Source organism: Microtus ochrogaster, unplaced genomic scaffold (assembly GCF_000317375.1).
Source record: "Microtus ochrogaster isolate Prairie Vole_2 unplaced genomic scaffold, MicOch1.0 UNK3, whole genome shotgun sequence".
Taxonomy (NCBI): Eukaryota; Metazoa; Chordata; class Mammalia; order Rodentia; family Cricetidae; genus Microtus; species Microtus ochrogaster.
The window spans coordinates 18788859-18805595 of record NW_004949101.1 but is presented as its reverse complement, the minus strand read 5'-3'; the positions used below and the strand labels follow the sequence as shown (position 1 = coordinate 18805595).

Genomic DNA, 16737 nt, shown 5'->3' with positions numbered 1-16737 from the left:
TGGGATTGAACCAGTGTCCTTTGGGAGAATAATCACTGCCTCTAACCACTGAGCCATCCCACTAGCCCCTATATAATTATAAATTGGTATAATTTCTAGCTGCATTCTAAGTACTTATCTTTGTACCAAAAGGTAAGTTAGCTCTTACTCCTCATCAAAGAAGCATCTCTTTGCAGTAGATAGAGACTATTACAGAAATCCACAGCGGGTCAAAGTTCAGAGAACAGCTGACCACAAGGTGCCCAGCCCTAACTGGTCCAGCTACAACACAACCCCTACATCTAAAACCCAGGGAATATTGTCAAAGGGGATACAGAAAGATTGTAAGAGCCAGAGGGCCAGGGCATTTGCTAGAGTATCTCCTCTATATGACAAGTATCTCCATGAAATCTCGGCGATACGATTGTCTAAACAAGACCTGCCCGATACGATGCCAGTTGATATGCTGATATGGTGGGTGAACGCTCAGAAGACTCCACCGTTAGGTAAAGAACTACAGACCATTAGTGGCTGCTGAGAGATGGATAATCTCTCTTCTCTAAGGAATAGCCTCCTGATAGGTCCCAGGGGGTCGGCCTTAAACACACGTACACGCAAGCAACACTAAATGTACCCACAGATTGTATTCATGTGTGTGTATGTAAATATATATCACAGTAATAGTGTGCAGAGGCTCACCTCACGGTGGCCGGAAAGCAGAGAGAGATGGATGGGCAGTAGGAGTATGTGCAGAGGCCACCTCATGGTGACCAGGAGGCAGGAAGAGATGGATGGAAGGGGCTGAGGGAAGATGCATCTTAGCCAGGACGTTCCTAAGATCCACCCCTTCCTGATAACCTTTTCGTGGATTAAATCCATCTGTGAATTGGACCTTGATTTGGTCAGAGACTCCATGATCTAATGGCCTCTGAATGCACCCTCAAAGGCACACGCAGAAGTTTTACTAATCACCTAGGTGTCTCTCAATCCAATTGAATTGACCGTTGAGACCCGACATTTCAAGATCTGCCCATTAAAGTGAGATCCCTGATAGTCCTGTCCAAACTCATGGTCCTGTTTCAGTGAGTACCTACACTACAACCCTTTGGGGTTTCTTCTTTCCATGGTCTTTCTAGACACTGGTTTCTGTGGGACCATCATCACAGGCAGGTGGTTGGAGGTCTCGGAGGAGCAGCTTGTTCCTGCTGCTCATGTGCCCACTGTTCACTCCTGTGAACCCGTGGTTCACACTGTGACAGTCCTGATGTCAGCCCATGCCTGCCTGTCCTACACAGTAGGAGGTTGCACGGCCAGAAGAGGGTGTCGCCTGTTCTGGCAGCATTTCTTCCATATCTTCCACCTTCACCTGTCAGGCCCAAGTATGGCCTTAAGGGACTGAGGTTGACATCTTGGGGACTCAGAGAAGCAGAAGCAGAACCAAATATATGAGGCATGTGTAGTCAAGCCAGTCTCTCTCTGTACCACCAGCCCCCACTCACGACACAGAGATATTATTAGTTATGAAAGCTTAGGCTTGTTTCTAACTAGCTCTTATAACTTAAGCTATCCCATTTTGATTAATCTGTGTGCTGCCACATGGCTTGTGGCTTTTTCATCTCCTCCTGTATGTCCTGCTTCTTCTCCATCTCCTCTGGCATTTCCCAGATTCATCTCTTCTTTGCTCTCTGTTCAAAAGTCTCACCCAACCTTATATTACCTAAGCAAAAGTCTCACCCAACCTCTTCCTGTCTACCTATTGGCCATTCAGCTCTTTATTAAACCAATCAGAAGGTGCCTTGGGGAAGACACATCTTCCCCAAGAGTACAAAAAGATTATTCCACAACATTTCCTTCTTTTTGTCTAAATAAAGAAGAAAGGTTTTAACTCTAACATAGTAAAACTACATACATTAAGAACTATTATCAGGTAAGAATAGCATTCATAATGTACAGTCCACTTGCATTGGCAAATTTAGAGAAAATATTCCATTATCTACCCTAACTTGGTAAGTCCAAAGTATTATACCCAATTCACTGTCTATCCTAACTTGTATTGCAAACCTGAAACTATATTTTTAGACCTCAAAACATTTTGTAGATAAACAATTTAAGTTTTTATGCCTCTCAGCCTTATATACTTTAAACCTCTTTTGTGAGTTTCTTTTCTGAATTCAGTAACAAGGAAAACTGTAATTATAACTATCTAATCTTCAGCTCCATCAGAGATCGGAGAAGGATATAATATTACTTGGGTAAACAGGAAATGCAGAGCAAACAACTTTCAAAACTGGAAATGACAGAAACAGCTGACTGCCTGGACAGTGACCTAAGGTTCTTCTGCAACATTGGGGCATCCATCTTTGGCCTACAGGCCTAAAAATATTTTTTGTGAAGTAGGAATTTTTGAAGAACTTCCTACCCTGTCTTGACAAAGTTTGGCAGTTCCTTTGTGTGTGTCTGTGTGTGTGTGTGTGTCCTCTTTATTTGGATAACATACTGTCAGCAGTTGAGGCAGGGGTAGTTTCTTGCCCAAATAGTAAGCTTTTGCCACCAAGAAAGCAAACAGCATATGGAGGTTTTTCGATGCCCATCATTTGTTTTTGAAGTAAATTGGTGCTACCAGGAGTCTTGTGTCTCACTGTCTTTAACGCTTTAAATGTCATATTTTGTTGTAGATCCCTAAAATGTTTGAAGACTATCTATCTAAAATATATCTGTTTGACCTTAAAAACCATACCTAACATGACTATAAGTTTGATTATTATAGATGACTGACTATTAACATGTATTTCTTTATTATCCTGAATAATTTTCAAGGACTGAAACTACATTTTTTAAATGAGCTGCATGGGTACAATACCTTAAACAAGAGTAGAAACCTATATACAGTATAACAAAAATAATTTAAAAAATTTATTAAATTAATAAATTTCTGTAAAATAAAATTGGCGATTCATATGAAATACGAATTTGCATCATCAAGTGGCAAAGACAAAAGTAATTTTTGAAATTGTTTTACATTTTGTTCACTTTTTTGTTTGTTGTGTGTTGAGGGTATGTGTGTGTGTGTGTGTGTTTCAGTCAGAGGACAAATTCCAGGAGTCAGTTCTTTCTTTCTACCATGTGGTTCCCAGAGATCAAACTCATGTTGTCAGACTAGACAGCCAACAAACACCTTTACCCTCTGACCCATCTCTCCAACTCCGAAGATAGAACTTGGAGATATATATATAATTTTAAATATATAACATTTTAATTAATTCATTCAGAATTTCATACACTGTATCTCGATCACATTCATCACCCACTCTTCCCCAGCTCCTCCCATATCCACCCCTTCTCCCACCCCCACCACTTCCTCCCCACCCCTCTAATACTTCATCTTCTTTCTTTTTAGAAGAGACTATCTTAAAGCAGATGTCCTGATCCTATGACTCTTACAATCTTTCCCCCTCCTCTTCTATGTTGTTCCCTGAGCCTTAGGAGTTGTGTTGTGAAGTCTTGGCTGGAGACAGACACCCCACAGTCAGGTGATCTTTGCATTCTGACAACGTGTGGGTTTCTGCAATGGTCTCCACTTGCTGCAAAAGAAGCTTCTGTGACAATGGGGGAGAGAGAGCTACACTGATCTGTGGGTATAAGAATGAGTGTTTAGAGTGCAGTTAGGAATCACCCTGGTTCAGGAAGCTGATAACAGTAGATTCTCCTTTGTAAGTGGAGGTTTTTGTCGGGACTGCCGACTGCTCTAATCAATGTACAGAGATTTAATATTAATTATAAGTGGAGAATTATTCCACAGCATTCCTCAGATCTCATGGACTCTGTAGACATAGGGAGTTGACTAGTTTATGGCACCAGGCATGGATTCCTTCCTATGAACCAGCCTTAAGTCCAATTAGACAGCTCTTTGTTTGCTCCCAGGACGTAAGTGCCACTATGGTACCTTTCAGACTATCTCGCCATGCCCATGATCGTCGTGGTCTGTAGGTGCCTACAGTGAGATAGAACTCCTGATTGCTTTTCTCCCTTGGCAGTGTCACAGCTCCATCCAAGGCTAGTCCCAGGCTTCCAGGTCAGTTTCGGCTCCACCTCTTTAAGTTCTGTGCTCACAATGTGTGTAGCATCTTTTTCTGGAAGGCACCAAAGACAACAGCAACAGCCTCTATGCTTTGGAGAGTCTCCTAGACTCTTGTGACCAACAGCTCAAAAGGAAGTGTCCCATGCCTGGCCCTGGGGTTTTTGTTAGATACTCTGTGACTTTTAGGGGAAGAGCATTATTACCCCAAGTGGTGTAACTTCAATTAAATGATATATTGGGGAGGGGTGGTACATAACTTTAAGTAAACAGAAAATAATTTCCTATGGCTTCTTCAACCATCCATAGTGTTATTTATCTCAGCTCCTTCATCATGTCTGACTCTATAATTTAGGATGTCTTATTGACTATGCTAAATGTCTTTATTCTCATGTAAATGTTGAAAGTGATTCCTGCAAAGAACGGAGAGATGCAAGTCCCTCTTGGTCCCTGCAGGTGGTGAGGTTTGGCTCAGGCACATCTGACTCCAAGAACTACATCATCCACCAACTGGGCCCACTACTCTGCCCCTTCCACAGAAATTTGGACTTCATTGGGGAATGGCATTTGTGGACTTTCAAAGCTTCTCTCCCCTTGGCAGACATTGAATGATGCTTGGTCTATAATTATGACACAGTGAAGTCTAGCCTTTTTTTTTTTTATTATTATTGGAAATGGTCTTCAGGGCATGGCCAGCAGCTTCTACTGTCTGTCCTGATGTGTTGTTCACAGGCAGACAATGTCTTCAATGTTCTACACGTGACTGCATGGCTTGCTGGCAGAATCGCTGGTTATAACGTGTGAGCATAATGTAGTGCCTGGCTCAGAGCCAGGCCTACAGTTGGCACTTGATAAATATTTGTATAATGAAGGAATTGGATGAAGTCATGGCTCTCCTGCTGAGTGATCCCCTCCCTCCACTTGCCAGTCTTTGTTCCTGTGACCGTTACAGAGTAGCTTCTTAGAGGCTTGATGACACTTAGAGCAGAGACAGATGCGGGACTGTGGCTGTGCCAACAGCAAGACCAGGTCACAGATGCATCAGGAGGGCAGCAACATGATGTGGGCACCCTCACAGGACAGCAGAGAGTCGCTGCTTTCCACTGTGTGCTGCCAGTGGCCAGGTCTCCGACATAGATTTCAACAACAAATCCTTCTCTTTCAGCCAGGAGTAGTGTGGCTTCTAGAACTATAGCCTGGGCTACTAGTAAGAGCCTATCAGACATAAACAAACAAACAAATAGAATTTTAATTTTAAACGCTGAGCAGGTGGTTCATGTGGTAAAATGCTTTGCCGTGTTATTCAGGAGGCAGAGGCAGGCAGATTTTTGTAAGTTCGAGGTCATCCTGGTCTACAGAGAGAGTTCCAGGACAGCTAGGGTGGTTACACAGAGAAACCCTGTCTCTAAAAAATAAATGCTTACCTTGTAAGCATGAAGACCTGAGTTTGTGCCCCAGAACCCGTGTATGTAAAGCCAGGGCATGGTGGGGCTCCTTTCTAATCCTGGTGCTAGAGAGACAGAGACAGGGGAACCCTGGGGCCAGGCAGCCTAGCCTGTTCAGCAAATTCCAGGCCAATGAGAGATCCTATCTCTAAAGGAAAAGGTGCACAGGGCCTGAAGAATGACACAGGAGGCTGGGAGAGAGAGAGAAAGAGAGAGAGAGAGAAAGAGAGAGAGAGAGAGCACAGGAGGGGAGGAGAGAATATTAATAATTAAAATCCAACTTCTTCTTTCTTTGCGTTCCCGTATCATATGGAGAACTGAGGATATTACAGCAGATCTTATGTAGCCCAGGCTGGCCTCAAACCCCCTCTGTGTAGCCGAGGATGACTTTGAACTTTATATCTTGCTTTCACCTCCCAAGTGCTGGTTTTATAGGTGTACTTCCACACCTGGCTGTGTGGGGTTGAGGGTCCAATTCAAGTCCTTACGAATGTCAGTCAAGTTTCCTACCAACTGGGCTACACCCTCAGCTCCTAGAGTCTTTCTTTCATTAAAAAAAAAATCATCTTATTTTATTTTATTTATTTATTTATTTATTATGCATTCTCTCACACATGATGGCATTCATGTGGAGGGCGGGCAACAACCTGCGGAACTTAGTTCTCTCCTACTGTGTAGATTCAAAGGACCAAATTCAGGTCATCATCTTATTTTATTTTATTTTATTTATTTATTTATTTATTATGCATTCTCTCACACATGATGGCATTCATGTGGAGGGCGGGCAACAACCTGCGGAACTTAGTTCTCTCCTACTGTGTAGATTCAAAGGACCAAATTCAGGTCATCAGCCTTGGTGACAAGAACCTTTATCTGCCAATCCATCTCACAGTTTCCAAAACAGCCCCAGTACCCCCCAGATACTCCCCAAGAAACAACAGAGGGAAATCAGAGGGCACAAACTAGCTGATAGGGCCATTTTATTAGGGCAGGGGGAAGCCCTAACTGAACAGCTAATGTTCCGAGCCTTCTCCATTTTAGATTTGTTTTGTGTGTATTAGTGTTTTGTTTGAACATACGTGTGTACACCACATGTATGCCAGTGACCACAGAGGCCAGAAGAGGATGCTGAATCCCCTGGAACTGGAAGGAGGGCTGGTTGTGGGTAGTGGGAACTGAACCCGAGTCCTCTGCAAGAGCAGCCAGCGCTGCTCTGAGCTGTTGAGCGTGGCTCCAACAGTCAGTCACTCTGGAGAGAGCCCTGGCAAGTTCTGCTTGTGGGCATCTGCTTGGGTTACTGCAGATCACCGTAGTGGACGACAGAGAAAGAAGGGCAGCCAGACCTCAGAAAACTAATTCAGATGAACCTTGAGCATGAAGTGGAGTCAAACATAGGGCCAAAGTCACAAATGGAAGTTAGCAAATAGGGACAACACCAAAGCAAAAATTCCTGTTGACGTTTAGAAACCTTAGAAACGCAGGACAGCAAACCAAAGAGGCAGCTGTGTCGCTTTGAGTAAAATTGTTGCAGTCCTGAGATTCCATAAAGTAAAGTAGGGATTAGGTCAAGACCAAATGTCCTGGAAGCTCCTTTCCGAGCGGAGACGTTTAGAATTGAGTCCGCATACCCCAGGCTGCTCACCAACCGTGCTGCGTTAGTTATTTGCCTCAATACTGTGGCTTAATACCCGACAAGAGGCACTGAAAGAGGAAGGGTTTCCTTGGGCTCCTGGGTTGAGCGCAGCGTGGCAGAGTTCAACCGGCTTCCGCTTTCCCCACCCACTCTCCCTTAGTCCAGCCCCCCCCCCCCCCCCAGGGGTCTTCAGACAGGGGCCGTCCCCACATTCAGAGCAGGTCTTTTCTCCTAATTTAACCTCTCTGGGTACTCACGTGCCTGGAGGTTTGTCTCCCAGGTGATTTCAAACCGCGCCAGGAAGTTTAACCACCTATAACCTTGCTTCATTCTCTGCCTCTACGCGATCTGGTCTGCCTTGAGACTCCGAGGACAGGGTAATGGAAGAGAAAAGAGGGCTTGCTTACATCTGCCCAGCCTCTGGTGTCCAGTGTGCAGCCAGAACCAACTAAGCGTGCTTGGGGGTTGCCATGTAAATACGGGGCAGGAGAAAACTCAAAATAAATAGCCACTCCAAGCAGAATGGAACCTTTCATTCCCAGGAGGTAAGCACAGCCAGGAAACGGGTGGCTCGCTCATAGACAGCGGACACACTGGAGAGGCCCATCATCTCTCCGGCCTACCCTGGTTTGGCTGCTGTCCTTTCCTCTCTACTTGGACAGTGCCAAGCAGTGTTCTGACTAGGTCTCTCTGCAACACTTCCAAAGCACAAGGACATGGACCTTGCTCTGCTTCAGGAAGCCAGAGGAAACAGCTCAGTGGGATTTGTTGGGGAGCCAAAGTTTGGGTGGTCCCCAGGCCCAATGCCCAATGCCCAATGCCCCGTGTTCCATGGTTCCATGCTTTCCAGGGAACCGGCTATAGTCATAATTTGAACTCCCTCCTCAGTATGGTAGTATTAGGATATTTCTGAATTAGATCACTGTGGTGTTGTTACAAAAGAGGACTTATGCAGGGTGGGGGTGGTGCATGCCTTTAATCCCAGCACTAAGGAGATAGAGGCAGGTGGATCTCCAAGTTCAAGGCCAGCCTGGTCTATAGAACAAGTTCCAGGACAGCCAGGGCTACACAGAGAAAGTCTGTCTTGAAACCCCACCCACCTAACCCCCTCCCCCCAAGAAAAGAGGCCTCAAAGAGCTACTCTGCCTATTTCCCACTTGAGGATGAAGCAAACCCGCATCGCCACCAAATCTGCCAATAAATACCTTGATCCTGACTCCCAGCTCCCCGAGTCTCGAGGCTCGCGGTTGTACTGTTAGAAACTGCCTAGTCCGTGGCACTTTGTCATAGCAGCCCTCATAGGCCAAGAGAGGACACCAGGCTTGCCGTCCTGATTCCCACTGAAAACAGCTCCGTTTCAGGGGCTGTGGGCTTCAGAAGCATTCCGTACAATCAGAGGGAGCTTCCCAAGATGCTCTTCCAGGGAGAATCAAGTTACATTTTCCAGGGGTCTGAAGCACCTGCTTCACCCCATAGCCTGGGTGCAGGGACTTCAACTTTGTGCCTGTCCATCCTCGGGTCGTTACCCACCCAGACCTTAGTGAGGTTCTAGAATGGGGGTCTCTGCTGAAACTCTGGGGAAACAGACTGCACACTCGAAGGAAGGCTGTGCACTCTTCGTCGCCCGGCGCATGCTCCCAAACCCTGGACAGTACTCTTCTAAAACCTTTCCATTGATTTGAAAGTAATTCTTTGCTATAAATATAATTTTACCATTTATTAAAGACTAAAGGAAATCTGGTGTGCTTATTTTTACACGAAGAACTAAATCTTGTCTGACTATTTGATATTGAACAAGAAGCATTTTTGACATTTTTTTCCCAAATTGATCGATAGTTTGATAATTGTTACACCAAGCACACCACTTCACAGAAATATGTACAAAGTGGCAGGAAAAAGTTGTTTGTGCGGGGGGAAAAAACAAACAAAAACAAAAAACCCACTTTATTTCATAACATAAATAGTCTGGATCTGAGCCAAGTGTCGTATATGTCTCATTCACGTGGTGTCCAGGGACAACTGACCAGCACCAGTCACGGTGACCAAGGACCCCTTGGATTCATTTTTTGGTCTTGTGCTTTTACAATTTGCTAAATTCAGCAACTCAACTCCCATATTTTAGGACACAGTTTAAAAAGACGTGGTCGAACCTAGGCCAAGTTTATGAAGCCCCTCTTCCTTATTCTCTTATTCTCTGCTGTCCTGGAGGAAGGTGTCCTTGTGTGGGCTTTGAGGTAGGACAAACCTAAGTTTGGCTCATCAGTCAGCCACGTGTGGCTGGCGAAAGCCTGGGTCACTCCCGGCGGGAGGTAGGGACAGTGGGCAGTAGGGCAATCCAGGGTGGGCACCGGCCACCCTTGGTCGCACCCGGCCTCCTCCAGGAGTCGTGGCTTGGGCGCGCTCCCAGGCGCATTCCAGGCTCTGCAGCCCCTCCTCTCCCGGCCTCCGCCACGGGGCTGGCGCCTCCCCGCGTCGTCCGGACTGTCTCGTGCCGCCGCCGGCTACGGTCTCTGGTGGCCGCGGGAGCTTAAAAGGACTGGCTCACCGCGGGGACTCAGTGTCCGTCAGGGAACAGCTACCTGCCTTCCTCAGCAGCCAGACTGTGCTGGGCGACATGGGACCCGGCTCTCAGTGCGCCCTCGTCCTTCTCCTGCTGCTCCTTGCCTGCCCTAGAGCGCGGGCTTCCCAGGTCAGTGTCCCCGCAGCCCCTCCCGGGGTCCCGCTTCCCGAGGAGATAACGCCGAGGCTGGGGCATGCCAGGTTCCACTCGTGTGCTGGAGTTGGGGGCTTGGAGAGGAATCTCGGGCTGGGGTTCGGATGTTGGAGAGAGGAGTGGGGTCCTCCATCTGTCATCGCAGAGGCACCGCGCGGGCCAGGAGACCTGGGAGGACCTGGGCTGCAGCAGCCCAACAGGGGAAAGCGGCTCCGCGTGGGAATCGCCGGTACAGGAAAGCTGTTGCCTGGGGACTTCTGAGACATTGGTCTTTTGTGGGTCTCGGTGAGAACACCTGGCCGCCCAATTCTGTTAGAGAATGTTCTCGCCTTCCAAACCCAGCGTTTACATTTCAAACTGAAATGTTCTTGCCGCCACCATGGACCTTAACCATTCTTAGGACTACATAGCATTGACCTGGAATATCCTATTCTGAGCACTGGAGGTCTTAGAATTGCAATTACATTTTCTTACCCCTATGGGCAGCGGCGGTTTTTGGTTTCTTTCCTTTCTCTTTTTGTCATTTATGTGCCCGAATCCCACTGGATTTATTTACTTAATCATATTCTTTTTCTTTTCTTTTCACATTAACCATTGGAAGCTAATTTTTAAAATTAAAAATGTAAATAAAAGATCATTTTAGGGACTTGGTATTGCCAAGTTACGGGTCCAGCAGCCAGAGAGAGCCCCTTTACCCCATTGAGAGCCCTGGCGGAGGAGTAACTCCCCAGCTTTTCCAACCATGCCAACAGCATCATAAACCGCTGCAGGATGTGGAGAGACATTGGGTGCCTGCTGAATGTTGAGATTCTTGTTGGTCTTCTAAGTCTTCTAGAAGGCCACCCAGTCAGAAAGGGGTAGTATAAATTCTGTCGCTGACCTCCTGATCCTTGTCCCATACTGCATGTCCTGGAGCTAAATTGCTGGGCACGGGCAAGGATGCCCTGAGGTTACTGAGAAGCCCCTTGGGGGGACAGCAAGTTTCCATTTGGTTTAGGTCAGACCTGCTCATGTTCCTGCAGAAGGTAATGAGTGGGAGTCACAGGAAGCAGCTGAGCAGCCAAATGGCAGAGGCCCAGCCTGGGGCGAAAGTGAACCCACCCACAAGAGCAATGGGATCACCCCGGGTTTGTAGATTGCAAAACCAAACTAAACTTCATCCCATGCCCTATGCCAGAAGCACAGAAGATACATCTCCCATGGGCTCCTCCATCCCAGGCTGCAGATGGGCAGGGCATGAGAGGAGATGCTCCAGAGCTCAGCCATCTCCTGGTCTCAGCAGGGTTTGTCATTGGGTGGACATCTGTCACATGGGGTTACACGGGAAACAGTGAGATCAGGGCAGTTGGTGGATCTGGTGCAGAGGCAGCCCTGAACTTGCCTCAGCTTGAACATGTTCCTGAGTTACTGAGAGATCTAAGCCCTGCCCTGGCCAGCTTTTCTCACCCCCTTGCTGCTCAGCGTTGCCTTCTTTATCTACAAAACAACTCTTGCAGGTAAAGCCAAAGGAAATGAAAACGATGAGCCATAGATGTCTGTTTCAAAGTTCTAGTGAAATTAGGATGGGTGATGGTGGCGCAAGCCTTTAATCCCAGCACTCTGGAGGCAGAAACAGGTGGATCTCTATGAGTTCAAGGACAGCCTGGTTTACAGAGAAAGTTCCAGGACAGCCAGAACTGTTAGACAGAGAAACCTTGTGTAGCGGGGGAAAGTTCTAGTGAAATTGACCTTCACCCAAACTGAGTATTTGGAGCTCCCCTGTCCTTCCAGCTCCAGGCTGGGCAAGCTGAGGAAGGAGCCACAGGAAGTCTTCATGTTACCTGGTCCCTCTCGTCTCTGTTCTGATACGCACACCTTCACAGAGGCTTCCTGGCCCACTGCTCCACATAGATCCTTCCCTGCATCTGCTTTTCTCCTGCTGTGGTCTCCTGAAGGGCAGCTCAACATTAGTCAGTGCCAGACAGTCTCTGGGCAGATCCTGGCTGTGCATAACATGACCCAAGGGACTTCTAGAAGTCCTGCTGCCAGCCTTACTCCGAAGGCAGCTCCAAAGTTTGGTTAGTCTATGTTGCATCTCAGGAAGGGCTGTTGTTAAAGACATCCCTAGTGACTCTTACAGAGACGATGCCTGAGACCCAGAGCGATCCTAGCTCTCAGAGTCACAATATGGAGTCAGTTACCACTCAGGAGAGGATCGAGGTCAGGAGAGTTCACCGCGGATTCAGTAGGGGATTCACAAGGAATCAGGTGACATGGTGTACCTGAGGTCTACCTGACAGTATAAACCCCCAGGCTCTCAGGTCCAGTGACGAGACCAGCGGGCAAGCAGAAAGAATGGAATTTCCCACAGAACCACCCCTTCTCATGGGGGAGGTTGGCTAGGATGGGCAAGGGACTTCATCAGCAGAAGCCAGAGGGCCACCAAGCGGAGCCAGTGTGAGCTCCTATAGAGGATCCCTGTCTGGGGTTCCTCTTTGTATGTAAATGTCCTCACTTTGCTGACTTTTGTGACTTCTAAGAGTGACATTATAGGTGTATATCTGCATGAGTGTATGAATGCATGCATGTGTCTGGGAATTCACAATTGCCTTCTGTGTGATGAAGATGAATGGGTGTTTGCATGTGTCAGAGTATGTGAGGGAGTGTGTGTTAGTATGTGTGTTATCATATGTGTGTCATTCTGTGTGTATATGAATGCATGGTTGTGTTGTAGTGGTGGGTATGTGTGTGCATGTGTTGAGGTATTCGAGTGTTGCAGTGTGTGTACGAATGTATGTACATATGTTAAAGTACATACGTGCATGTGGTGAAAACATGGTTGCATGCAATGGTGGTATTTTAGTTTCTCATCTGCTGCTGTGATAAAACCCTAACCAAAACCAGCATGCTGTCATTGTGTTGACAAATATACTGTCCAGTCTAGGGATGAACACACGTTATCAGTTCTCCCATAGAACAGCATCCGTGGTGTCATTTCTAGATTTTGGCTATCATGGGCAGAACATCATGGGTCAGGGAAGGGAGCTGACTCAGCAAGTAAAAGCATTTGCCATTGAAGGCTGGATGATCAGCCCAGCATGGTGGCACACTCTTCTAATCCCAGCACTCAGGAGGATCTCTGTGAGTTCAAGGCCAGCCTGGTCTACAAAGCATATTCCAGGACAGCCAGGACTGTTACACAGAGAAATCCTGTCTCATAAAACAAACAAACAAACAAACAAACAAACAAGGTTAAGTGATCTCCACACACAAATAGATAAAAAAAATTTAAGTTTTACACAGAACTGTGCACAAGTTTTTTCTCCACTATGAATTTGTAGGAGTCGGATTGCTGAATCAAGTGAAAAATAAATGCGTAACATCGCAAGAAAATTTCAAACTCTATTTCACAGCTGATGTGTTCCACCAGCTACCTAGGAGAGACCCAGCCACTCTGTTCCCTTGCCAGGGCTAGCATTCACCAGGCTTTTCACCCCAGATCATTCCAACAGGTGTCCAGTGGGACCTCTGTGTGGTTTCTGTTTCTCTAATAACTGGCAAATGGTGTAGGATGTTTTCTCGGGTGCTGGTTGCCCTGTGAATGCCTGAGGCAAGTGCCATTCAGACTATCTTCCTTTTGGTTTTATTTGTGAGATGGAAGTCACTATATGTCCAATTTGTGGGCCCAAGTGACCCTCTCACTTCAGACTTTCCAGCAGCCTGGACTATAGTCATGACATGCCATGCCCACCTTGACCAGTTTTGAGATGGATTGTTTGTATTCTTGTTCAGTTCAGAGCTTTCTTTACAGATTCTAAATACAAGCAAACTAAAAATACATTTTCCATTTGTAGCTTTAAACTGCTTTTTTTCTTTTTCTTTCAAAGATGAGGTCTCATGTAGCCCAGGCTGGCTTTGAGCTACCTACGTACCTAAGGTTGGACTTGAACTCCTAATCTCTCTCTCCTCCTAGGTACTGAGGTCACAGGTGTGCACAGCCGCACCCAGCTAAAATGTCTTCTATAGAACAGAATAATAAAGTTTTATATGCATAATATTTATTATAAAAAAGTTTAATAAAGCCCTATTTATTGGCCTGAATTTTAGTAATCAAATTTAAGAACCTTTGGCCTAACTTTTTAGGCCAAAACATTTTTCTTCTGTTTTCCTCTAAATGTTCATAGCTCTGCACTTTTTTCCTATGATTCATTTTGTGTTTCTTTTAATAGTGTGGGATTTATGTGAAAATCACATTTTTGCATATGGATTTTCAATTATTTTAATAGTATTTATGGAAATGCCACTAAATTATCTTTGAGTTGCCTTAGCAACAGTCAAAAGCTAATTCTCTTACAAATATGGGATTATTTCTGTGTCAATAGTATATTATCTTTTTTCTTTCTTTTTTTTTCAAGACAGGGTTTCTCTGTCCTGGAACTCACTTTGTAGACCAAGCTGGCCTCGAACTCACAGAGATCCGTCTGCCTCTGCCTCCCGAGTGCTCGGATTAAAGGTTTGCGCCACCTCACCCAGATCACTATCTTTTCTCAAAAATGTATTTATTCACCTCTTGTGTATGTGTGCTCACATACACGCTCATGCATGTGACCTTCATGTGCTACTAGAAACTGATTAGTGGGAAAAAACAGTCCTTCATCTTTATAATTTCTTTCCAAGATTGTTTTAACTGTTTTAGCATCTTCATTTTTTTCACAAAAAGTTTTATTGTGAGGACTGATAAGATGGACAGGCAGGTAGAGGCACTGGGTACCAAGCTTGACAACCCAAGTTGATTCCTGGTACCCATATGGGGGAAGGAGAGAACTGACCCCTAAAACTTAGCCTCTGGTCTAAGCTACACATACATGGCATGCATGTGCAAACACACACACACGCACACCAGAGTATATAAATAAATAAAACAAAATTTAAAAACATTTTAGAATGAGCTCTTCTTTATATATGAACAATCCTGCACAATTTTGATTGGTATCATATTACATTTACAGATCAATTATGGAACAACAGGCTTTCTGTGTATAGATATAGTATGTCTTCCTATTTGCTTAGCTACTACTTGACTTGTTTTTTACTGTCAGTGTTTTTAGTTTAACAGAAATGTGTTTTTATTATATTTGTATCTAGTTATTTTAATTTGTAGTCATATAAAATGCTTTTAATTGATTTGAAGAGATGGCTCAGTGGGTAAAGTATTTGCTTTGCAAGTGTGATGATAAAAATTCAGATCCCTGTGCCCATATAAATACTGGGCAGGTTGGTTGCTTTCTGGTGGTCCCAGCACATGGGAGGTAGAGATAGAAATCTTCAGGGCAAGCTGATCGCCAAATGAGCCAAAATATCAAGCTCCAGGTTCAATATATAGGATGGAGAGCTTCGACAGCCTGGGAGACCAACTCCCAGGTCTGCACCCAGGGTTACAGAAAGAATGCCTTCAAAGTATAGGGACTTGGAAAAAATTCTTCTCTTTCTGAGGGTAAATAAGGAAACACACACACCTTCTGATGCCAACCTTCTCCTTTGCTTCATCTTAAAAAGTTTCCTTTCTGAAAATCTCTCGGTCTCCACACAGCTGCACAGCACTCCTCTCTCAGTCTCTCATCCTTCCCTGCAACAGCAGAGCCTCTGGACAAATAGGAATCACATTTCCAGTCACACAGCACTTTTTTTTTTTTGATTTTTCGAGACAGGGTTTCTCCTTAGCTTTTTGGTTCCTGTCCTGGAACTAGCTTTCGTAGACCAGGCTGGCCTCGAACTCACAGAGATCCATCTGCCTCTGCCTCCCGAGTGCTGGGATTAAAGGTGTGCGCCACCACTGCCCGGCTTACACACAGCACTTCTTGAGTGAGCAATAAGAAACAGAGCCACACTGATAACATACTTTCTCTCTGGCTACAGATGTCACACTGACCAGCCAGCGAATAACGCTTGGCCATGCACGTAGCTCTAAGTCCCAGACAGAAAGCGACATTGAAATTCAGGACTTAAACAATAAAGTTAGTTGGCTGAACCTTGAGGCTAGGAGTACGTGGAGGAAGTCCATTACTGCAGGGGGTTATGTCTACTAAAGTTGCTTCACATCTGATCTTGATTCAGCAGTAAACACCTGGGAGTTCATCCTTGTGTATTTGTCTCCAGGGGCAGCCAGTTTGCTTTGAATGTGCTCTGAAGTCTAAAAACATCTGTCTTTGTGACTGAGAATACTATTACTTTCCTATGTCAGTCTGAGAAATGAAAAATATCCTAATATTTTTTTCTGTTCATCAGAATTATATAGATTAAGAAGAAATCATCTTCCTGACCACAGTGATACATGTGCCCAGTAGATGAAATATTTATACAAGATAAACACACAGACAGTGGAGAAAACACCCAGAGCTGTTTTTAGGGAAGAAATGTATGCATATGAGAAAAATTACAGACAGAAATAACCAGTCATTTACAGTGACCCCACAGTCTAAGTAAGGCTCCCCCATCAGAGAGTTATTCATCTGGTAGACTGACCTGTTAGATACTAATTGTCACCTGCTATATACTCCCATGTCCTCCACGGAGAGTGACTAATGAAGACACTTATGTCAATGTTGTACCTACCTCCACATACACATGTACCACATATATGCAAAAACACACATGCATATGCATATCTCACACATATACATATAGGAAACAATTCAAATGGTGTGTTTCTAGTACATAGCAATGCAATGGGCTTTTTGTGTTGACTTTGTATCTTGTTTTTTGTGAAGATTATTGTTGTTGTTGCTGTTGTTGTTGCTTGACATTTGTGCATAGAACTTCCATTGTTCACAGGGGAGACCACATCTTAGTCTAGTCCCAGAAAGCACTGTGCATCCCAGCATCAAGTGGTGCTAGCTCTAGGTGTATGGTTGCT

General features: G+C 45.2%; 1 protein-coding gene across 1 annotated transcript in view; it reads left to right on the top strand.

Annotated features, from left to right (window-relative positions):
• Positions 1-9714: 9714 nt before the first annotated feature.
• The window catches only part of Fbln7 (fibulin 7), a 33269-nt gene continuing 26246 nt past the window's right edge, over positions 9715-16737 (top strand). Inside the window, exon 1 of the mRNA XM_026788508.1 lies at positions 9715-9821. Within this exon, the coding sequence (XP_026644309.1) occupies positions 9747-9821 (75 nt within the window). The 5' untranslated portion in view covers positions 9715-9746. The remainder of the gene's footprint in view (positions 9822-16737) is intronic.